This window comes from Astyanax mexicanus, chromosome 15 (genome assembly GCF_023375975.1).
Source record: "Astyanax mexicanus isolate ESR-SI-001 chromosome 15, AstMex3_surface, whole genome shotgun sequence".
NCBI lineage: Eukaryota > Metazoa > Chordata > Actinopteri > Characiformes > Acestrorhamphidae > Astyanax > Astyanax mexicanus.
This window is the reverse complement of record NC_064422.1, coordinates 18923418-18947601: the sequence shown is the minus strand read 5'-3', so window position 1 is coordinate 18947601 and position 24184 is coordinate 18923418. Positions and strand designations below refer to the sequence as shown.

The window sequence follows — 24184 nt, the reverse complement described above, 5'->3', positions numbered from 1 at the left end:
TTTCAGCAGATTTTGCGGCGTGGCGAGGTGGCTCATCCTGCATCAGCTCGGCCTCACCCAGGCAGAAATTGAGCAACATGCGGGTTTCCAGATGTGCTGTATGAGCTCTTCTGCAGGAGCACAAACGAACGGGCCAGGCTGAAGGTCAGACGTGCAGAGGTTGGCCATGGAAAGTGAGAAAGGAAGATGTGATGGACAGTATATCACTCTCTGTCTAACTGAATCCACCGGGACTGTGGTACAAACATCTGCATTCTGGAGAAGCCTCGTTTGTCAGAAGAGGTTAGAAGAGATTCTTGTGGTGGATTTTAAAAGTTCTGAACAAAAAGTCATATTTTTGTGGTACAATCAAGGCCCAGCCACTCAACAACATACAGAAACACACAGACTGAGCCCTGGAGCCCTAGAGCCCGAGAACGATGACAGCAGGTGCTTGGGTCTGATGAGGCAGTCTGTCGGCTGAAGGCTTGGAGGGCTCTACAGGGACCGGTATCTGCTCTCGATAGTCAGAAGCAAGCACTTCGGATGTTCTCTGCACACTGGCAGCTGCATTTTAGAAAATTGAGGTGAAGTTATTTGGTCAAAATGAATGCTTAGAGGTACCTGCAGATTCTTATTTATCATTCAGGACCATGCAATTGGTCCAAGATCCGTTCTTTAACATGGAAATGAGCCCAAGCACACAGCCAAGCTCTTAAAAAAAGTATCACCAGCAAACACAAAAGAAGAGCGAAGAAGAGTCCTTCAGCAGATGGTGTGGCCCCCACAGAGCCCTGATCTCTACATCACCCGAGTCGGTTCGGGAGTACATGCAGAGACTAAAGCAAATAAGAACGCCAGAAAAAATCTGCAGAAGAACTGTGGCAAGAAGTTCTCCAAAAGACCTGGAACTACCTGCTATGTGCCCCAAATTACACTGTAAAAAACACAAAACTTAAAATTGTTCTCCTTCAGGGGATTTTTAAGTTAGCTAAACAAAAAAATATTGAATTGTACTCTAAATTATAGCAAACTAGTTGCGTCATCTAATATTATTAAATTTCTTGTTAAAAATTGGCCGAACCAAATAATTTGTGATTGCAAAATCAATATTTGGTGGAATAACCCTGAGTTTTACTCACAGTTTTAATGCATCGTGGTATGTTCTCCTCCACCAGTCTTACACACTGCTTTTGGATAACTTAATGCCACTCCTGGTGCAAAAAAGAGGTTTTCAATTTGGTAAAATCAAGGAAAACATCATCATTAATATATATATATATATATATATATATATATATATATATATATATATATATATATATATATATATATATATATACAATATTCTAATTTTCTAAGACACGGATTTTCATTGGCTGTAAATCATAATCATCAACAATAAAATAAATACATGCTTAAAATAGATCACTCTGTGTGTAATACAGCTATGTTAATATACAAGTTTCACATTTTGAACTGAATTACTGAAATAAAGTAACTTTTCAATGATAATCACATTTTTTGAGATGTAAAAAATCTGCAGTAGAGCTGTGGCAAAAAGTTCTCCAAAAGACCTGGAACTACCTGCTATGCACCCCAAATTATAAAGTCTATGACATGTATTGTTAAATAAAAAATACTATTACTTACACTGTAAAAGTTTTATTGTAAATTTTACAGTAAGTTAACAGCAAAAAGTTGCCATTACTGTATAAAAAAAAAATCAAGTCACTCAAATTCCAACTTTACTACTAGCCAATAACATGTAAATGTGATTTCAGCCAACTTTTAGTAAACTACATTTGTCAGTGCTCTTTCTACAGTGTTGTTGGTTCATACAGCTTTCCCATAGGCTCCTGGCACCGTATATTTGCATACAGTTACATCATTTATTGTTCTACTTACGCAACGGTTTAGCTACATTAAATTTCCTATATATTTAATCTGCTGCTATTTTTTCTTTCATTGGAGATAACTGTGTTTTGAAATGTGTGCAGGAGAAATTCAGGGACTCTTTTGAACAGTGCAGAAGGGCAAGCTCTCCTTTACCACAGAGAGAGAGAGAGAGAGAGAGAGGGGGCTGAGGCGAAAATGTTGAGCTGCAGATACATGAATTACGCAGTTTGCTGACCTTTAAAAAAAGCAGCCTTCTGGAAGAAGCCCTGACCGTCTCGCTTTGCTGCTGTGACCAGTCTGCCCAAATTCCAAAACTGTGTTAGTTCCAGTGCCTTGGCATGACGCAGATGCGGCAAAACAAGCACTGGTAATAAATTCCAGTATTTTGACACTGTGGGTCAGGGTGGATGAGTGATGGACAGGTTTGGACAGACAGATTTTCTGTTTGGTTTTAGGTTAATTTAGTAAAAATGTTGGTTATCTGTATTTTATTGGAGCAATTATTTCTTTTTTACTTCTACTTTTTACTTCTACTTTTTACTTCTACTACTTCATCGTTCAGAGAAAAAACAATACTATCCAGGTAAATCTCTCCATCCAGACAGAGTGAATCTGATTATGATTGGATGTAGAGAAGTATAAACATATACATAAACTTGTGCTTCCCTACTAGCCCACCGCGCTCTGCAAAACCAGCAAGCTGATTGGCTGTTTCTCCTAAAAGGCGGAACTTTCTGAACTTGAACTGGCTCTGTGATTCGCGTCAAGAGGTTTTTTTCTATTCACAGTGGACAGCTGCCTGTATCCTCACTAATAATACAGCTGAGCTGAGCGAAATGATTCGGGGCTACTGGAAATTTATTCGGGGCTAAAGCCCCAGAAGCCCAGGCCAGGCTGTTTGTTCATGTATTATCTTATATGAACAAACAGCTCTTACAGAAAATGCCTACTACAAATCATTTTCCGGCATCGATTTGGCACCCCTTCTAGTGCAGCGCCCCTATGCATCGCATACGCTGCATACCCCCTTTTTGCGCCACTGAACATATACCATTCCGACAAACCCTATTGGTTTATACTGTGATCCATCACACCTGCACATCACGTCATGCCCCACACCCCAGTAAAGATATAGAAGACGTATGTAGTATAGTATGAAGATGATCTGTGATGTCAGAGATTCAAGAGAACTCAAGCTGAGTGTGTGGGGCACTAAACCCCACTGCCAAATCCACTTTCAGCTCAAATTTGAAAAATGCTAACAAAAAACGGGAGGAGTAGTTTAAGGGGGCCTTGGGTGATGTATGGGTTTAGAGGCAGGGCAGGAGGGAGAGCTGATTGGCTGAGCTGCAGCAGCAGTAGGAGGGTGCCTCTGATAGCGGAAAGACACAGATGGTTGGAAGATTATTGATTGACTGATCTGCATATTGTAAGTGTCTGCGTACCAAAGTATGCAGACACATCATCTCCAGCACTAACCTAACACACCTAGATTCTGTAAATAAGATGAGATGAACAAACACAGATTCACGCCCTGTCCTAGAGGAATGCTCTCAGGATGTTTAGTATATGTCACTTAAGCTCTTTAGCAGATATTAAAATGATGGTCATAGTGCTGTAAGTACCTTTACACAGATTTTACAGGGTGTCTCAAACACATGGCAACATGGGCTCTTTTAAGTTAAAACAAATATGTTTTGGTGGATAGTGTTTTTTGACATATGTATCTATTTACACTGGATACTTTATAGAAATCATTACATTCCACAGTACACAGCACTTCCGGCTAGCAAAAGAAATTGCAAAGGTCCGTTTCATATACATTTCTGGAAAAAAGTAAAGAGACCACTTCAGTTTCTGAATCAGTTTTTTTCTGATTTTGCTATTTATAGGTTTATGTTTGAGTAAAATGAACATTGTTGTTTTATTCTATAAAACTATAACATTTCTCCCAAATTCCAAATAAAAACATCGTCATTTAGAGCATTTATTTGCAGAAAATGAGAAATGGCTGAAATAACAAAAAAGAAGATACAGAGCTTTCAGACCTTAAATAATGCATAGAAAACAAGTTTATATTCATAGTTTTAAGAGTTCAGAAATCAATATTTGGTAGAATAACCCTGGTTTTTAATCACAGTTTTCATGCATCTTGTCATGTTCTCCTCCACCAGTCTTACACACTGCTTTTGGATAACTTTATGCCACTCCTGGTGCAAAAAAAATCAAGCAACTTGTAACTTGCAACTTGTGTTGTTAGTGTTTTTAGTCTTAGTGTTGTTAGTGTTCTTAGTCATGGTGTTTTTAGTCTTAGTTTTCTTAGTCTAAGTGGTCTTAATCTTGGTGTTTTAGTCTTAGTGTTCTTAGTCTTAGTGTTTTAGTCTTTAGTCTCCTCCACAAGTCTTACACAATGCTTTTGGATAACTTTATGCCTTTACTACTGGTGCAAAAATTCAAGCGTTTTAGCTTAAAGGTTTGATGGCTCGTGATCGTTCATCTTCCTTTTGATTATATTTCAGAGGTTTTCAGTTTGGTAAAATCAAAAAAACTCATCATTTTAAAGTATCTCTTATTTTTTTTCAGAGCTGTATAGTGAAAAACATACATGTCGATTTTTGATATAAAAATAAAAAAGTTTCTATGTGATCCTATTCTGTTTCAGGCTGAGGTTGCGTTAGAGTATGTCTTTGTCTGTTAGAAGGTGATGTAAAAATTCCATCATTCTATTACTAGCCGTCAGTTTTACCTAAATTTTTAATGTTAAAAAAGGGCATGGAGAGAAAAGATGAACAGAGACACTGACCATGTGCTCAAATTTCACGTGATCATCGCAAACAGATCATTATTTTCACCACAGTGAAAATACTGCGACCTGCAGAAGACTAGCCTTCACACTTCTACCTTGTTTGGTCCTGATTTTAAATTGTAATTTCCAAGTGTTGAAAATGGATATTATCAACGTTAATTTCTGTAGTTTATAGAATAAAACAACAATGTTAATTTTTAAAAATAATATAATCATTTTTAACTAAATTATTTAAAGTCGCAATACTTTAAAACAATTGAGTTAATTAAACTATTGTTGTGTAAACAAAACTAATTTAAGTTGAATAAACTTAAAATTCAATATATTTAAAACTTAACTGAGTCAAAGCAAAATGATGACCAAACAAAGTTAAGTTGAGCCAAAATATATATATTTTTCAGTGTATATGATTACACTGTGCAGTAGTACATGGTACCTTATCTATATAATTGTAGCATTATAATTTAGGGCAGTCTTTATAACCTAGTTATAGTGAATGAATGAAAAAATGAAAAAAAAAATGAACAGATGAACCACGGTCAATGTTTTTGCATCAGATAATTAGGTAGATCAAGCTAGAGTAGTCGTTGTATTTACTACTTAATTTTCTCCAGTAATGCTAACATACTTTTTCAAATAGTTACAACTTAATTTTCTCAAGTAGGGCTAACATACTTTTTCAGGTAGTGTCAACTTAAGAGTCCATTGACACTACATGGGAAATTTAAGTATTGTCAACTTAATTATCTCTTGTACACTGCTGCCTTAAAAAGCTGAGTTAACTCAACTTAAGTGTTTAATTTGTCCTTTTTAAAAAATGATCTGTTTAGTCAAATAAACTGACAATTCATCTTTATTTTAACACACAAAACTTTAGTAATATTCACAAAACTTATCATTTTAACTTAACCATGGGTATTCTAAATGGATCAACACTGTAGAAAGAGCATTGACACAGGTAGTGACTAAAACCCTAGTAAAAATATAACGAGATTTTTGTTAGTTGTGCAGATTTGTGTACCTAAAAAGATTTGTTGGGATTACATAAATAAATTATATTAAGAAAAATACACAATGTCTTGTATTTTGAACAAATGTGGAGTAATTAAAAACTAGACATATTCATGTAAAGGTAGAAACATATTTTTTTGTTGTTAATAACACAGGTTTAATTACGTTACATTTACTAATGCTCAGATTTATTATTTTCAGTGTAGAAAGAAATGTTCCGGATATGGATATAAGATTGACAGTTTATATAATAAGCGTATGGTTCAATGTGAATTTTTTTTACTTGTACACTCTGCCCACAGCTCAGACATCCATTCACAGAGAGAGAGAAAGAGAGAGATAAACCAAACGCATTCCAGAGCCCACTTGTGTGAAATTGTGGAACTGATCTTTTATGAAGTCGGCACTTTCTGTATCCGGATCACATACCTCTATATGGAGTGAAGGTGATGACTTTGTCCAAATCTGGGAGCCGGAGCACAACCGCAACGGTTTGCGCCCAAAATAAAAATGCTGTACAAACGTTTCCCTGCTGAGAGAAAGAAGCTTTTAGTAGAGAATAAAAAACACAGAGGATTTTAAAATAAGTGTTGCATCCAAAGTTCATTCAACAAAAATAAATAAATAAAATGCTTTATTTTTCTCAGTCATGGTGTTTAAATTTTAGAAAGTCAGAAAAACGAAATACTGATTAAATAATAAGTAGCAAAGTATTATGCTCCCAAACATTTGAATGGCAGTTTACTGTATCTGTGACCTGCGGGGTTGGGAGGGTTACGTTATAGTGTAAGTTATAGTTATAGTGTATAGTATAAGTGTTATAAATGTATTCTGTTACAGAGTACTACACTGTAAAAGGGAAATAGTTGAAAAACAAAAAGGCCAACAAAAAATTTAAGTTTTGATTAAAAAAATCACGGACAGTTCTACAGTTCTAGTTCAACTAGAAGTCTCAATTTTAGTTCAGATAATTTATTTTTCATATTCATAAAAAAACTTTATTATTAAGTCTCACCAACTTTTAAAAAAATCACTTTGTGTTGTTAGTTGGCCTCATTTAATTTAAAAGCAGAGTCCATAATAGATGGTTTAAAATTATTGTTGGGTAATATTGGCGCCAAAATGAATCCTGAATTGCGATCAGATTTTGAGAGACTGTTTAACTACTGGGTTTTTGCTTGCATCCGCCTTTGACAAGTTAAGGGGAGAGCAAAGCCACGCCCTCAAAGCGGACTAAGATGAAGATATTTCAAGTTGTACCCGTGCAGGCTGGTCGGTCGTGGATGTATCGGTCCAATATAACAGCTTATGATTATTGGCTGCCCAGAAATAATGTAAAAAAACTGGGGAGAGCAAGACCCCCACTCTTTTAGGAAGTTGCAGTATTGTTTTTTTTGTATTCGCACTGGTTTAGTGGCCCAAAAATTTGCTCACATTTTAAAATGAATTTAAAAATGATAGTATGAGACCTTTTAAAGAATTAATGCCAAGCCCAAACCTGTCATGACATCCATGCCTGCAATGAGCGTGTATAAACTTCCAGCTACATTTGTACTATTACAATCCTTTAGACATTCAAACACACTGTAGTCCCAGTGAAAGGAACTGGTGATTTCACTGCTGTGGAAGTGCTGTCGCCGCTGTGTCCTTTATTACCCCGACTATTGTCAACACAAAACTTTCCCATTTCCCCTGCCTTTCAGCGCTGATGGATGCTCTTAGGAAAAGAGCCGGAGTCTTTTAGGACAGTGTGAAACTTTCAGCAGACTTTTTGCCCTAAATATCTGAGTGGCTGAATGAGAGTCTGGAAAGGCCCCGCTTCCGTATAGACAGGCTGCACGCCGGCCGCAGCTGCTGTATGGCTTTAGTGGACAGTATTCATGAGGGAGTGAATAGACTGTGACCAGACTCGCTCCTGAAAGCACACCCTGTTCTAATTCTGACGTTTACGTCCGAGCTTCTAACTATAGTAGCGCCATTTATCACGCGCCCTAACTTTCTCAATGAAGCTTTTAAATCCGCTGGAGGAATCAGAGCGATGACACGTTTCATTTTGATCAGTGTCGATCTCAAAATCCCAGAGCAAACATCAAGAGTTAAACCTTTCATAAATACATGAATACATTAATTCATTAATACGTTCATTCATTACAGTGAAATATTTTAATCAGTGCCCCTATCCTTTCTACTACATTATGGAGCATTACTGTAAGTATTTAATTGTATTCAGGGTAACATCTTATGTGGATGGTTCCTTATAGGAGAATAAAATAGATTTGTATTCAGTCTTTCTTCTGATTTCATTTAAGTACACTACACAGTTGGAAGGAAAAATACAAACACAGTCTGCTTAAACTAATACCAGACAAAATATAATATGTTTTTATGGTTTTATAAAACACAACATGTTAACATGTATCACAGTGAGGGGGGAATTCGTTTGTTATTAGTGGTATTAGTTTAAGCAGACTGTGTTTGTCTATTGTTGTGACTTAGAGGATAATCAGAACACATTTAATGACCAATTCATGCAGAAATCCAAGTCATTCCAAAGGCTTTATATATATATATAAAGTGGTGTCAATCGATTAAAATCTGTTTATCACAATAATATTATTTGATTAACTGTGATTGATCACACTTGTTCTTGAGACGCACGTTTTTTATAATGGATATTTAAATGTATATAAAAGAATGAATGTAAGAAATGTAATTTATTATTTTTATATAGTATATACACTGTAAAAATGTCAAAACTGAGAAAAATTAAAATGTTTTAGTTTTGAAAAAAAAAAAAACAGACAGTTGTGGAAACTAGAAATCTTTAGTTCAGATAATTTATTTAAAAAATGTACGTAGCTAATTCAAAACATATATAGAAAATATATTTTTTAAAATATATTTGGTTACTTTATTATCTTTTGCAGTTATTTGAAAATTATTTCAGTTTGAATTTAGCCAGTCTTTGCGTTTATTTGTGCGTTTTTGTGTATTTTCTGTGGATTTTTTGGACTTTTCTGCTAAAGAGTTCTGGAATCTCTCTTTTGCTTCTGCTTAAGTTTTTTGCTTCTAAATTCTAAAAAATTCTAAATTCTAAAAAAACGGGCCAAAGAGTCTAAAAGCGGAGAGGGTGCTCAGTTGTAGCGCAGAAAAACGGGCCAAAGAGTCTAAAAGCGGAGAGGTTGCTCAGTTCTTACGCAGAAAAACGGGCCAAAGAGTCTAAAAGCGGAGAGGGTGCTCAGTTGTAGCGCAGAAAAACGGGCCAAAGAGTCTAAAAGTTGTCTTAATTAAGGAGTTTAATATTAAGAAACATCATAAAATTAAACATCAATTTGAAAAATGTTAATTTACACAGCACTGTCAAAGATAAAGATAGTAAGTCAAGTGAAATGGTTTGTAAATGAAAGTAATCAGGAAAATGTATTATTTCAAGTGGTATATTTCATTATTTGTTTTATTACAGAGTCTGTGGCCCGTGACTTCAAATATATTTCTCCTTCTGGCCCCCAACAAAAAAAGTTTGGACACCCCTGTTTTCTTTGTACTTCTTTGTGTCTGTTTTAGTATTAAATGAGTATTGGAAGTTGTGTAGGTTAAACACATGAGAAATGTAAGAAGTGTTCAGAATGAATACATCACTAATACATCAATAAGGATTTTTTTTTATAGGTAAAACCAAGACCTTTTTTTTTTTTTTTTTTTTTTTTTTTTTTTACAAATTTTAAAAATGGACACTCTGACAGCTCTGCAACTACAGAGTATATTTCATATGCACTGTATGTGGGAGAAGATGCAGCACTGTGTGTGACCACAAGCGTATCTGTTCTGGAGATGCTCTGACCCTGATCATAATGATTTGACCCTTGTCCAACTCACCTAGTTATTCCCACCTGCACTGTCATTGGGTCAACTGTGATTGTTCTCTCATAATACAGACTCTGACATGCACCACTGATATATGCTGTATATATAGAGAGATAATCAGTGTTGGTAACTCCATGCTCAACATGATCATTTTTTCCCCCATATGTTCCGTGGAGCAGTGGAAGAACTGTATTCTCTGGAATGGATCTTCTCGGATCAGATGAGTTGGGGATGAGATGGGCTGGTGATCATCCAACATACTGACCTCTCTAACACTCCATAATCTAGTAGAAAGTCTCCCTAGGACAGTAGAGACCATTACTCCAAAAAAAACATGATAAACTTCTTTTTTATACCACTTTTCTCCCCAATTTAGCTATGCCAATTATGCCAATTGCACCTGAGTATCTATATTAGATTGTAAATGTTCACTATACTACATTTAGTAGAACAGAAGAGAAGAGTGACTAACAAGGAGTAGTTCTCTCATAACATGATATCTCGCCAGTGGAGACCCTTATCCAACTTCCAACCCAACACCAAGATGGTGAAATAATGTTTTACCAGCGAAACCACCACAAGTAAATGGAATTTAACCTGATGTTTGATTCAAAAGCATTCAAATCCTGAATAAGAAATGCTTCAAAATTATGAGACCATTACTCTAACAAAAACAGGCCAGTAATGCCAATTGCACCAGAGACCAGAGTATCTATAGGAGATTATAAATGTTAACTATACTATATAATTTGTCAATCAACTGGCCGGGTGTGATGCTGTCTCCTTTCAGAGCGGATTAATTCGATTCCAGGTTATGTTCAGTCAGAGAGAAAGAGCATGCTCTGTCAGAAACTTCACTCCTTTGATTCTTTGGTTTTATTATGAGTAAATGAACTACTGGGCTCTGAGTTTCCCCTTCTGAAGTCTCCATTGCTCCACCAGCTGCTCGCTTTCAGTAAAACTGAGCCGGATCCTCTTTTAGAGGCTGTACATGTGACATAGGTACGTAAAGAGGTGTGACGTGCCCATATGTACTCCGGCGAAAAGCGACCCGACACCCCAGTTTTTAGAATTAATATATTAGGCCTAGCAGGGATGGTCGTTCCAGAACACTGGTACCCTAAAACAAAATATTTTATCTCTTCTCCACTCAGAAATGCTTCTGCTTTCAATTTAGATACAAAATAATTTGGACTGTCACTTTAAATACCGTTGACTTAAGAAGAAACAATGAATGGGCATGGGAATGGGAATGAGGATTTAGCTTGCATATCTTTCAGAAATGCAAATCAAGCATTTGCCACTTTTAAAATGAATGTGGGTCAAGTAGTTGCTATTATTTAAAAGCTATTTCATTTTATGAAGTCATTTTGTATTTTTCCTTTTATGCTGACCATTTAAAAAGGCTTATTTCTCATGAAGACAGATTTAAAAAGTCGGTGTATGTCTGTACACTTTGCTACACAGTGTTAGTGTTTGTGTTTGTAAGTGTTTGGGTTTGCAATGTTTCCTGCAGGGCAGTAACAGCAGCAGTAGTAGACTGAAGAGAAGTCAGAGGGAGGTAATAACGAAATCTGGTCTGAGTTAAAGACACGAAGCCGTAAACTGAACAGGTGTTTTGCTTTTTGCTCTCAGAATCACAGAAACTAAAGGCGGAGGAGGTTGGGGAGGGAGTTTTCTGCTTTTTTTTTTCAGAGATGGTGTAATTGTATTTTCAATGAAAATTGATCAAGAGTACATTTTCGGCGTGCAGTGGGGCTGAGGAATTGATTTTTTTTTTCTTCCTCCGGCTTTTTCTCTGCGTTGAGTCAGCCGCAATAAATCCTATCCTATAGGTTTTTACTTTTTTATTCACCTGCTTCCTCTTTATCCTCTTTTTTTTCTCCCCTCGTTTTAAAGCAAGGTTGTTTAAGCCTCGGCAGGTAGGCGGACTGTGAATGCCGTCTAAAGGGAAGATTGAATAATTGAGCAACGGCTCGCTTTTGTTAACACAAAATTTTCATTTATTTACCAGTTCTGCTCTACCTTCTGCAAATATTCCATTTAAAATGAATCAATTTAGCTTGATGTTGGACTGAAAAGCGCTTCTTTTGTTGCGTAATGTCCGTGCATTCTGAATTGTGCATCCCGCCTCTAGCACTGTAGACTCTTTTAGCTCGGGAGAATCGTTTTATCCTGTTTGTACAAAACATGGGAAAAGAAACATAAAAACATAAAAACTCCATTTCTGTTTAAGGTGGAAATTGTATTTATATTTGTGGTTAATGGTAAGCAACCTTACTGAAGCTCAGTGATTACCTGTCAGCAGCAAAATAGCCATCTCACCCATTTCCATGGCTGTAGCACACTGTTTAAATGCTGTTGTCTATACTCGGTTGGCAAATTCGGAGGCTACAACCCACACCCCGTGCAGCCTGATTTAAGGCGTGTCTTTGCTATCGCAACAGCAGGAAAAGTATGCCATGCGAGGCTCAAAACTTGCAAAAGGCATGTACTAATTCTCTCAATTGATCATGGGTTGGTTTTGGGCGTAACATGGAATAAACCAGTTAGCGTTTCACTTGCCTCACATTCCCTTTAAGAGCCAGGTGCGCTCTGACTTTGGGGGATTGCTATTTACCTGGACATGTCCAGCAGCAGCTTCTCGGCGGAGGAAAACTGAGCTGCTCGTTCACACACTTTCATTCTCTTTATAGATAACAGTCACGCACTATGGGTTTGTGCACTGCGGCGTGTCAATGTGTGCATAACAGGCAGTGGTTCACAAGTTCACAAGCACTGTTGCTATTTAAACGATTCGGATGCAAGGTGTGAACATAGACAGTTCGCAGGGTCTAAGATAACAATGAGCATCGCAATTTAAACAGGAATATTATGTAGGGCTGCACGATATATCGTTTGAGCATCGTCCATTGAATCAATCACGTCATGCAGTGTTGCGATGTTTTGATTCTTCACACAAGAAGTAGAAGTAGACAGACAGTGCTGTAATTTTCTGAGTGAACAGCGCTGTCTCTGTGTCTGTGTGAGTGACAGGCTGCTGCTGCCTGAGAAGTGCAAGGTGGAAGGGGAACACATGGCTGGGCACTTGCTTGTAAACGCAGCGGTCGAAAGCTGTGCACCTCAGTCCGGCGCAGTTTTGCACAGTTTTTACAGCCGAAATCACTCTCATTTATCTTTTAAAAAGCAACTTAATTGCCTGAATAACTGGCTGACATCGTTGTTTTGCTGTTTTCTCAGGTTTTACGTACTCTGCTGATTGTAAAAGCGCTGACTTTGCTCTCAGTCGGTCCGGATCTCTCCATTGTTTAATATTGCAGTATAGTGTTTGCGCTGTTAATTCCATGTATTATTCTCTATAAAAAAAAAAAGTTTAACTTTTAACAAGAACACACTTTCATTAAAGCTGCACTTACATGAACTTACACACTTATTTACACTTACAGAAGGATCCAAAAAGAGCAGTAGCCGTGTTTAATACAGTGGAAAAAACACGGTAGAGCGCAGAAGGTGCCGATTCTAAATTGCAGATTACGTAGCTCTGTTACTTCATTAGCTCCTCTCTGAAGTGTTACTTGAATTTTGATTTTTTTTTTGTTTTTTTTTTTTTTTTGCACAATTTAAAAAAAACATCACAACAATTTAAAAGCAAAACTTACAGTGTGGGTAGAGGGGAAAAATTGATATGGGCTTTGTATAAATAAAATAAATACTTTTTTGGAAAAATGAATTCATCATTAATATAGTCATTAATATAAATAAGAAATAATAATGGAAAAGAACACTAGATTAGCACTCCTTCTCACAAATAACTTTTTTTCCTTTATATTGTCTCTTATATTATCAAACCTAAAACTTTTGGCCTTTTTTTTTTTGAATATTGCAATTAGATTTACACATCTCTCGTTAAACTGATGTACTTTTTTTTACAGAGAAATCCAAAGTTATCTGTAAATGTTTAAAAAGAAAAGAAAGCTAAATATACAGGGGTTGAACAATGAAAATGAAACATCTGGTTTTAGACCACAATAATTTAATTTCTCGACGGACAGTTCTGGTGGAAACGGGAGCGTTGAGGTGCACGTTGAATTCTGTCGTGATTTGATCAGCCGTGGTTTTATGTTTTTGGATACAATCCACATCTCTTTCAGACAACTTCCTCCTGCGTCCACAGTTAATCCTGTTGGATGTGGTTCGACCTTCTTGGTGGTATGCTGACATTACCCTGGATACCGTGGCTCTTGATACATCACAAAAACGTGCACCAACAATTTGTCCTCTTTTGAACTCTGGTACGTCACCCATAATGTTGTGGGCATTGCAATATTTTGAGCAGAACTGTGCTCTTACCCTGCTAATTGAACCTTCACACTCTGCTCTTACTGGTGCAATGTGCAATTAATGAAGATTGGCCACCAGGCTGCTCCAATTTAGCCATGAAACCTCTCACACTAAAATGACAGGTGTTTCAGCTTCATTGTCCAACCCCTGTTTAATAGTGTAATATAATAGTGCATATATACTTGTTTATGGCAGAATGTAATTTATCCTTAAATTATTATTATTGACAGTATACAGACAGTAGCTAAAAGTGTCAGCATGTACAGTATACGATGTCCCTTAACTCTGGCAGTAATGTGTGTTTTAACAGTGGGGGGTCAGTCGGTTAGAGACATTAACTACACTCAGACGGCCTGATAGGTGGTCCCATAAAAAAGCAGGCAGAAAAGCCTCTTTGTGAAGATAAAAGTGAGCTGCAGGAGTGTGTTGATTGCAGCTGATTTTTATAACAGCGTGGTGTTTCTGTCTCCCGCAGCTGCACTCCGATAAGGACCGGGAAGACGGCACGGTGAGGTACGTTCTGACCGGAGAGGGGGCCGGCACCATTTTCGTAATTGACGAAAAGTCCGGCGATCTTCACGCCACGCGGAGGCTGGACCGCGAGGAAAAAGCCTCCTACACGCTCAGCGCTAAAGCCGTGGACAAGCTCACTGGCCGAGACCTGGAGGGACCTTCTCAGTTCACCATCAAAATCCATGACATCAACGACAACGAGCCCAAATTCACCAAAGACCCCTACACCGCCTCTGTGCAGGAGATGGCCGACGTAGGTGAGCAAAACAACGTATATGTATATGATGGGTCTGTATTGGGGGGTGAGTGTGGTTCTTCAAAAATATATATGTCACTTTTAGTTTCTTCAGTTTCTGCATAATTTTCTCTGATTATACTATTTATAAGTACATATTTGAGTAAAATGAACAGTGTTGTTTTATTCTATAAACTACAGACAAAGGACATTTTTGCAGAAAATGAGAAATGGCTGAAATAACAAAAAAAGATGCAGAGCTTTCAGACCTCAAATAATGCAAGGAAAACAAGTTCATATTCATATTCAAGTTTTAGGATTTCAGAAATCAATATTTGGTGGAATAACTATGTTTTTAATCACAGTTTTCATGCTTCTTGTCATGTTCTCCTCCACCAGTCTTACACACTGCTTTTGAATAACTTTATGCCACTCCTGGTATAAAAATAATTCAAGCAGTTCAGTTGGTTTGATGGCTTGTGTTGTTAGTGTTCTTAGTCTTAGTGTTCTTAGTCTTAGTGTTCTTAGTCTTAGTGTTTTTAGTCTTAGTGTTTTTAGTGTTCTTAGTCTTAGTGTTCTTAGTGTTCTTAATCTTAGTGTTCTTAGTCTTAGTGTTTTTAGTCTTAGTGTTCTTAGTCTTAGTGTTCTTAGTCTTAGTGTTTTTAGTCTTAGTGTTCTTAGCGTTCATAGATTTAGTGTTCTTAATGTTTTTAATCTTAGCGTTCTTAGTCTTAGTGTTCTTAGTCTTAGTGTTTTTAGTCTTAGTGTTCTTAGTCTTAGTGTTTTTAGTCTTAGTGTTCTTAGTGTTCTTAATCTTAGTGTTCTTAGTCTTAGTGTTTTTAGTCTTAGTGTTCTTAGTCTTAGTGTTCTTAGCGTTCATAGATTTAGTGTTCTTAATGTTCTTAATCTTAGCGTTCTTAGTCTTAGTGTTCTTAGTCTTAGTGTTTTTAGTCTTAGTGTTTTTAGTCTTAGTGTTCTTAGCGTTCATAGATTTAGTGTTCTTAATGTTCTTAATCTTAGCGTTCTTAGTCTTAGTGTTCTTAGTCTAAGTGTTTTTAGTCTTAATGTTTTAAGTCTTATTATTTGGATTCTTAGTGATTGGGCCTTGGTGTTCTCCTCCTACGGCTGTGAGCCGTCCAGTATCTCAGCATTAGCAGCATTCTGTGAAAAGGGAAGGCCTAGCCTCCTCCCCCACAAATGATTCAATGATTTCCAGCCGTGCTTCGGTGTCTTCGGACTGAAGGAGGTTTTAAACTACAGCTGATCAATATGCGAACGGCTTCCCCTTTCCGTATTGTTTCGGTTTTAATGACGAAATACACTTTCCAACTTTGTGTGTGCACGGGGGATTGGGGAATAGCCCCATCTGTTCCAGTCAGCAGGGACAATCCTTCATCACACAACACAGCTCATCCCTCTACAGCTTTCCAGAAAGTCAATTTCCTAAGCTAAGTTAATTATTCTGAAGTCGAATCGAGAGGATACGGGCTGGTCTTTGTACGACGACGAAGTAGCGAAGCACGAGCCGGCGAGAGCGCGGTGTCGGAGAGCGATGGCCGATAGTGAAAGCAGTGAGATTAATGAGTATTCACAACATATAAATATATTAATATATATATTACCCTCCCCCAGGCTCATACCACCCCGTTTAAAGAGCTTATCACAGAGGCCAAAGCTAAAGAGGGTCAGTGAGGCTTTATCAATCATAATAATTAAACTGTGTGTAAGAGAGATTGACTTCTGCTATCACTGGCTCAACAACAGGAGCTCTCCCGCTGACAGTTGTAGCACTGTTGACCTGTTAGCTTTCTTTTCTTTCAGCCCAAATCCCTTGATTTGGTCTGTTTCATCTGCCAAATCCTGTTGGCTTAGTGGAGGTTTGAGAGACGAACCAACAGCCTTTTATTTCCATTTGTTTCTAAAAAAAAAAAAAAAAAGGACAGGCAGCTGAAGGGGATGTGAAGGGAATGGAAGAGTTACAGATATAAAAAATGATATTAAGACAATAACGATGGTATCTTGTGAAATAGTAAAAAAATGTCATTTTGTGGCATACTCAAATTTGTAAACAATTGATATTTAAAAAAAACAGATATTCACTAGGGCTGTAAATCTTTGGGAATCCCACAATTCGATTCAGAATCGATTCTTGGGGTCACGATTCCAATTTTTTCCAATTCTTTCAAATCGGTTGGATTTCTTTTTCTTCATCCTCCATACTTTAGCGGCGCAACAACAAACACCGTAACATGACACTACACGCCTCTCTGTAGCCTAATAGGGAGAGGCAGTAAGAGCAAAAACTTTCCCTGTCCTGTTGCTGCTGTCTCATGACACTCACCTACTGTCCCGCGGATCTTTTTAACTGTACCGCGGAGCTTAGTTTTAATAGTTTAGAAATCAATATTTGGTTGAATAACCCTGGTTTTTAATCACAGTGTACATCTTGGCATGTTCTCCTCCACTAGTCTTACACATTGCTTTTGGGTAAATTTATGCCACACCTGGTGCAAAAATTCAAGCAGTTCAGCTTGGTTTGATGGCTTGTGATCTAGGGGTGGGCGATATGGCCCTAAAATAATATCATGAAATTTTATGGTATTCTGGCGAAAACGATACTCTTGGCGATATGACAAAACACTTGTTAACAAAAATTAAAAAATACACTATATACTGCAAGAAAAAAAAAAAAAATATATATATATATATATTGTATTATTACATACAATATAACACTGCACACCCCTAAGTGAGATATTAAAAAATACAAAATTGTATCAGATTTGTAACAGAAGTCAATGATCTAGAATGTCATGATACTAATAATAATAACGCACTCCAAATATCTCCACATATCCAGGATTAAAGTAAAATAAATGATACTGGACAGATATAATCTGCACGATATTTTAGGGTATAATATCATTCACGATATTTAAACATTTTGACGATATTATCTTGTACGATACGATATGGCACACTCCTATTGTGATCATCCATCGTCCTCTTGAGCTGTATATAATGGTACATGAGAACAGTGTGAATTTTTTTTTGTGACAAAAACAGTAAAAAAGTAGCACTCTGATGTGATAATTAGGGGTGGGTGATATGGCACGATATTTAAGGGTATAATATCATTCACGATATTGCAAAATGTTGGTGATATTATTGCGTATGATACAATGCTGCACACCCCTACTCTTAAATATCTTATTCTATTGATGGGTGCATAGTGAATTAATTTGCATGCCACTTTGCTTTCAGTTCCTTTAGAATAAAACTCATATTAAAGATAAAATCACGCTGATAATAAAGCAAAGCATTCTTATTCTTATTTGACAACATATCAGATCTGATATAGATGTATGATAAACATTTCAAATATATCACCTGTTGTTTTACCCAAAAGACCCTTTTTTTTTCTTTTGTTTTCGCTAGTGGTTTCAATCGACTAAAATAAATATTCGGATTATTAACAACCAAATTATTTAATTAATTGTGACTATTAACACTTTTTTCTTCTCCTCAAAACTAAGCTTTTATTAATCAATATTTAAATGTAAAGAAAATAATGAGTTGAGATTGACAAAATTAAATAAGATTTATATTAGTGATGTCAGTCGCACTTTTAAGGCAGTTAATTGTATTAATTACAACATGATTAAAAAATGTACCGTACCAGTCAAAAGTTTGAACACATCTCTTCTTATTTAATGTGTTTTCTTTTTTTTTATGATTTTTTTTTTTTCATTCTAAATTTAATAATATTAAACACAATATTAAAGGTATTCAGGAAGACATGTGGAATTGTTAGAGTAAATTGTAAAAAACAAACAAAAAAAAACAATGTTTTATACTAAGTAGCCACATATTTAAATCTTAAATTTTAGATTAAATCTTAAATCTTAGATTTTTTTTTAGTGTTTAATGTCTAATTCCACATGTCCCTTAATTGTTTTCATGTCTTCAATATTAATCTAGAATGTAGAAAATAAATTAAATAGCGAAATAAAGAAATACACTGAATAAGAAGGTGTGTCCAAATTTTGACTGATAGTGTAAAAGCTTATATTTCCCTGTTTTTTTTTAAAGGAGACATTAAACACATCGGCCTAGAAAAACAACAGCAACTAATGATAAAGAGCTGTGAAGAAAAGCCGGAAATCAGCAGGGAATCTATGCAAATTAACATTAAGTGATATTTGATTAACTAGTCAGTGACATCCACAAATAATCTCTGCAGGGCAGCCGTGAAGGAATCACAGTCCACAGCTTAAAAAAACTCCCAAAACAGAAAGACAGAGGTTTTACCACACGACTCACAGCTCTCAAAAAGTTCTAATGAGCTAATGAGCCCAGTTCCATCCCACCAGGATCTATTCTGATTGCTCTATAGTGATGAAGACCATGGCTTGGGTATCTAATCTTTATTGGTGATGTTACTCATAATAGAAGTAGCAACATATACAGTATTTATTCATTTACAGACACTTTCAGCATCTAGTCTGATCAGAATTAACTTCATTCACAAGCAAGCAAGACAAGCAAGCAAGCAAGACCCAAAACCACTTAGCAAAACAAATAATTTTATTAGAAGCAAAGTTTTAATTGTTAAGTGAATTTTCAGATGACAACCAAACTGAGAGGCTCAAGAAAAATAAAACTCAAAACTACCCAGATAGCAGAAAGGATTTGGCCCAGATCCAGTCCAAATCACAAGCACATTCTGGCCCAGAAACAGTGTAAAAGAGGGAGAGACAATGTGAGAGTTCTTTTAAAGGAATATCAGAATTAAATTGAATTATGTTTGTTAGTGGTGTCAGTCGCTTAAAAATAAACTAGAATCATGATTTTTTTTTTCTTAAATGCTGGTATTTCCCTGCATTTTGGGAAGAAGACAGTTATAATAGTGTAGCGTGATTTACTTCTGGCAGACTAAGTATATTCTAATATATCAGGGTAGATATTCGAGAGAGAGGGAGAGACAGAGTGATAAAGGGAAAGATAGGGAGAGAGGGAAGAAAGAGGGAGAGACAATATGAGACAGTGCGAGAGGGGGAGAGACATAGTGAGACAGTGCGAAAGAGGGAGAGACAATGTGAGACAGTTTGAGAGAGAGAGAGAGCGCGAAAGAGGGAGAGACAATGTGAGACAGTGCGAGAGAGGCAGAGACAGGGCGAAAGAAGGAGAGACAATGTGAGACAGTGCTAGAGAAGGAGAGAAAGTGCGAAAGAAGGAGAGACAATGTGAGACCTTGGGAGAGGAGGAGAGACATAGTGAGGGGGGAGACAGCATGACAGAGGGAGAGACAGCACAAGACAATGCGAGAGAGGGAGGGACAGCGTAAGAAAGTGCGAGAGAGGGAGAGACGGAGCGAGAGATGGAGAGACAGCACAAGTCAATGCGAGAGAGGGAGAGAGTGCGAGAGAGGAAGAGAGTCAGATAGGGGAGAGACAGCGCGAGAAAGAGAGGGAGAGGCAGTGCGAGAGAGGAAAAGACAGCAAGAAACAGTGTGAGAGAGGGAGAGACAGCGTAAGACATTGCAATAGAGGGAGAGACAGCACAAGACAATGCGAGAGAGGGAGAGACAGTGCGAAAGAGAGAGAGATGTGCGATAGGGGGAGAGACAGCACGAGAAAGAGGGAGAGGCAGTGCGAGAGAGGGAGAGACAGCACGAAACAGTGTGAGAGAGGGAGAGACAGCGTAAGAAAGTGCAATAGAGGGAGAGACAGCACGACAATGCGAGAGGGGGAGAGACAGCATGAGAAAGAGAGGGAAAGGCAGTGCGAGAGAGGTAAAGACAGCACGAAACTTTGAGAGAGGGAGAGACAGCACGAAACAGTGAGAGAGATGGAGACATCGTAAAAAGAGCAAGAGAGGGAGAGACAGCGTGAGAAAGTGTGAGAGAGTGAGAAACAGAACGAAACAGTGTGAGAGAGGCAGAGACAGCGTAAGAAAGTGCGAGAAGGAGAGACAGAGCGATAGTTGGAGAGAGTGCAAGACAGTGCAAAAGACAGAGAGACAGTGCGAGAGAGGGGGAGACAGCACAGGACAATGCAAGAAAGGGAGAGACAGTGCAAGAGAGGGAGAGACAGCACAATGGGAGAGAGGGTGCGAAAGAGGGAGACACAGTGCGATAGGGGGAGAGACAGCGCGAGAAAGAGAGGGAGAGGCAGTGCGAGAGAGGGAGAGACAGCACGAAACAGTGAGAGAGATGGAGAGACATTGTAAAAAGAGCAAGAGAGGGAGAGACAGCGTGAGAAAGTGCGGAGGGAGAAACAGAACGAAACAGTGCGAGAGAGGCAGAGACAGCGTAAGAAAGTGCGAGAAGGAGAGACAGAGTGATAGTTGGAGAGAGTGCAAGACAGTGCAAAAGAGAGAGAGACAGTGCGAGAGAGGGGGAGACAGCACAGGACAATGCAAGAAAGGGAGAGACAGTGCAAGAGAGGGAGAGACAGAACGAAACAGTGCGAGAGAGGGAGAGACAGGGTGAGAAAGTGCGAGAGAGGGAGAGACAGTGCAAGAGAGGATGCTTTTTTGTGAAAGGGATCTTTAATAAAAGTCACATCGTTTTAGAAGATAAGTGGTTTGTGAAGATGTTGATGATGATGATGATGTAACTCTCCACTTTCCATAAGATGTACTCGAGGCTGAATCTTAGGGCTCTAGCTGTAGCATTAGCTAGAAAACTGTATGTTTTCCTAATTAGTCGCTCACTCAAATTCCGAGCGTCTGTACACTCGATCCCACAGCCCTCTGAGGATTCTTCTAACACACTGCTGAAGAACCAACAGCAGCTCTGAAGATGGAAACAGGGATTCCTTCACTGAAGTAAAGTTGTTTAGAAAAGAAGGAACATTGGCGATGTTTGAGCTGTGAAACTGGGTTAAGATACTCTGCAGTTGAGATTGAGTTTGAAGACCATAGGAAAACTGGTTTTTTTTTCATCACTACTGCTTTTCTGCTGCTTATGATAGGCTGATAAACTGTTTTGTTGAGAAAATAGTTTGAGATTCTGGCAGATCTGCTCAAACTGAAAAAGAAATAAAAGTAAAAGATACAGTAATTGTAGCAGTTATTCCACAGTGATTTAATAACTGTAAGCTAGTAGGTAGTTTCAGAGAAAGTTTTCGATTTAAAACACCTGAGTTGATGTTTACAGTATGTGTGCAAATATATATATATATATATATATATATATATATATATATATATATATATATATATATATATATATATTAATGTCACTTCTACAACAGAGGCATACGTAAAGCAGAAAAGCAGAATGGTGTTAAATAGCCTTATACAGTCATATGAAAAAGTTTGGGCACCCCTATTAATCTTAATCATTTTTAGTTCTAAATATTTGGGTGTTTGCAACAGTCATTTCAGTTTGATATATCTAATAACTGATGGACACAGTAATATTTCAGGATTGAAATGAGGTTTATTGTACTAACAGAAAATGTGCAATATGCATTAAACCAAAATTTGACCGGTGCAAAAGTATGGGCACCCTTATCATTTTATTGATTTGAATACTCCTAACTACTTTTTACTGGCTTACTGAAGCACAAAATTGAAATATGACTGTGTCCATCAGTTATTAGATATATCAAACTGAAATGACTGTTGCAAACACCCAAATATTTAGAACAAAAAATGATTAAGATTAATAGGGGTGCCCAAACTTTTTCATTTTACTGTATATACTGATATAAATAAAACCAATACATTAAAATATGCATTTACTTTACGCTTCAATACCGGTTTTTGTATGCCATCAGCAGCCGGACTCAGAGAGAACACGATTGGCTTTGTTCTCTCAGGGGAGGGTTGATGGCATTTTGCTAGTGATAGGGGGAGTTTATATGAACTGGAATTGGGTAATTAATTGCCCTTAGAAACACATTATTAAAAATGTTACTCTTCTAATTGTATAATTTTTATTGCACAATAAATCTACTGCTTTTTTATAGATTTGTCTTCATTTTGATTTAATTTAAGTAAAATATAGATTTAAAAAAAATAGATGGAGAAAGAAAGTGCTGTTGAGTGAGCAATAAAGAATACAGCCAACACAGTTCACTACTGTTAGCAACTATAGTGTGCATACAAAAAAAAACTTAAAATACATTTTTATCATTTTATTATTAAGCATAGGGTCTTGCACATTGCCCTAGTATCAAAAGTCTCTAACTATAAACTTTACCATGAAATATAACATTGATTTTTGTTGCATTGTTGTATGACTTTAAAAAATATGTTTTTCATAATAAATCCATAATATCTCATTTAAAATACACATTTTAGTCACATCTACAACAGAAAGTGACATCAGTTGGTTCCTCTAAAGATCACGGAATAACCAAAGTTAAGTTCCCTCATTAGTTTTTCTGTATATTTGATATTATTGTAACTTATTATGACTGAGGAGGTCAATCTCAACACTCTGTCGTGTTACCTAAATTAATTCTTAGATCTTATTTGTTTATTTTTAAAATTCAATTTTTAAGAAAATCACTAGAAAGTGCTCAGTGTCCTCAGGCTAATAGCATAGCTGCCATTTAGCATTTTTTTTTTTTTAAGTTTTTGCTAATTCTATGCTAAAAACTCCATCCTGTTACTTTCATTCCTGTTACTCAAAAGATAAAAAGTAACAGGAGTGAGTAACAGGTGATTTTTTTTGTGATGAATATCAATTATTTGAACACGCAGTCAACCATTTCTTTAAAATAAAGGCTTTTCTTGAGAGAAAATTAAAGAAATTAATGGACTTTTTAAATGTCGCATGAGTTTTGTAACGTCTTCTGCTCAGAAACCTTGTAAAAGTTAAGTAAAGTGGCCATTTGGTGGAATGGCACACACGTATACATGGCCACAAATGTTAAACTAACTCAAATGAGTTGTAGGTGTGGTGGTAACATTTGTAAGTATTCAATTTGATGTGAAACACTACAATACTTTTTTTATGTTTATTTATTAGAGTTGAAACATATTGTGGGTTTACAGTGAATGAACACTGCACATTTCATTACAAACAGTGTAATTAGTCCAGATTAATCAGATGAAGGACAGGATCATGTGGATATAAATCACTGTACTCAGTATTATTGAATACTGTATTACTGTTATATATTGTGATCTAATATTTGTTTTATATCACTCAGGTCTAGGGTTATGAAGCCAAACATTATTCTTAGCAAATGAAATTAACTAATTTTAAGGCAATAAATCTTGAATCTAGATTTTTTTAATTTTTAAAAGTAATTTAGACTCAAAATAAGCACAAAAAGTTACTAGTCAAGTTAAATTGATTCTTGTGTACAAATTTAGGCCACAAAATAATGAATTTTTGCTTGATTTAAGCTTATTTCACTCATTTTAAAACTTTGTGATTGCTTTTTTTTAGTTTGAACATTTATGTCTTAATTTACATATATTTTGTCTAGCTTTTGCCAATGGATTTTTTGCAGTGAAATCAGGGACAAAAGTTTTCAAAAAAAGGGTGTAAACTGAAAGTTTAAATATTGGGA

At 36.7% G+C, this 24184-nt stretch overlaps 1 protein-coding gene across 2 annotated transcripts in view; it reads left to right on the top strand.

Moving 5' to 3' along the window:
* LOC103041335 (cadherin-10) overlaps nt 1-24184 on the top strand; it is a 170585-nt gene that overhangs the window by 112087 nt on the left and 34314 nt on the right. For both annotated transcript variants that reach the window (XM_049464732.1, XM_049464733.1), the window contains one exon: nt 14376-14670. In XM_049464732.1, coding sequence (XP_049320689.1) covers nt 14376-14670 — 295 coding nt within the window. The remainder of the gene's footprint in view (nt 1-14375; nt 14671-24184) is intronic.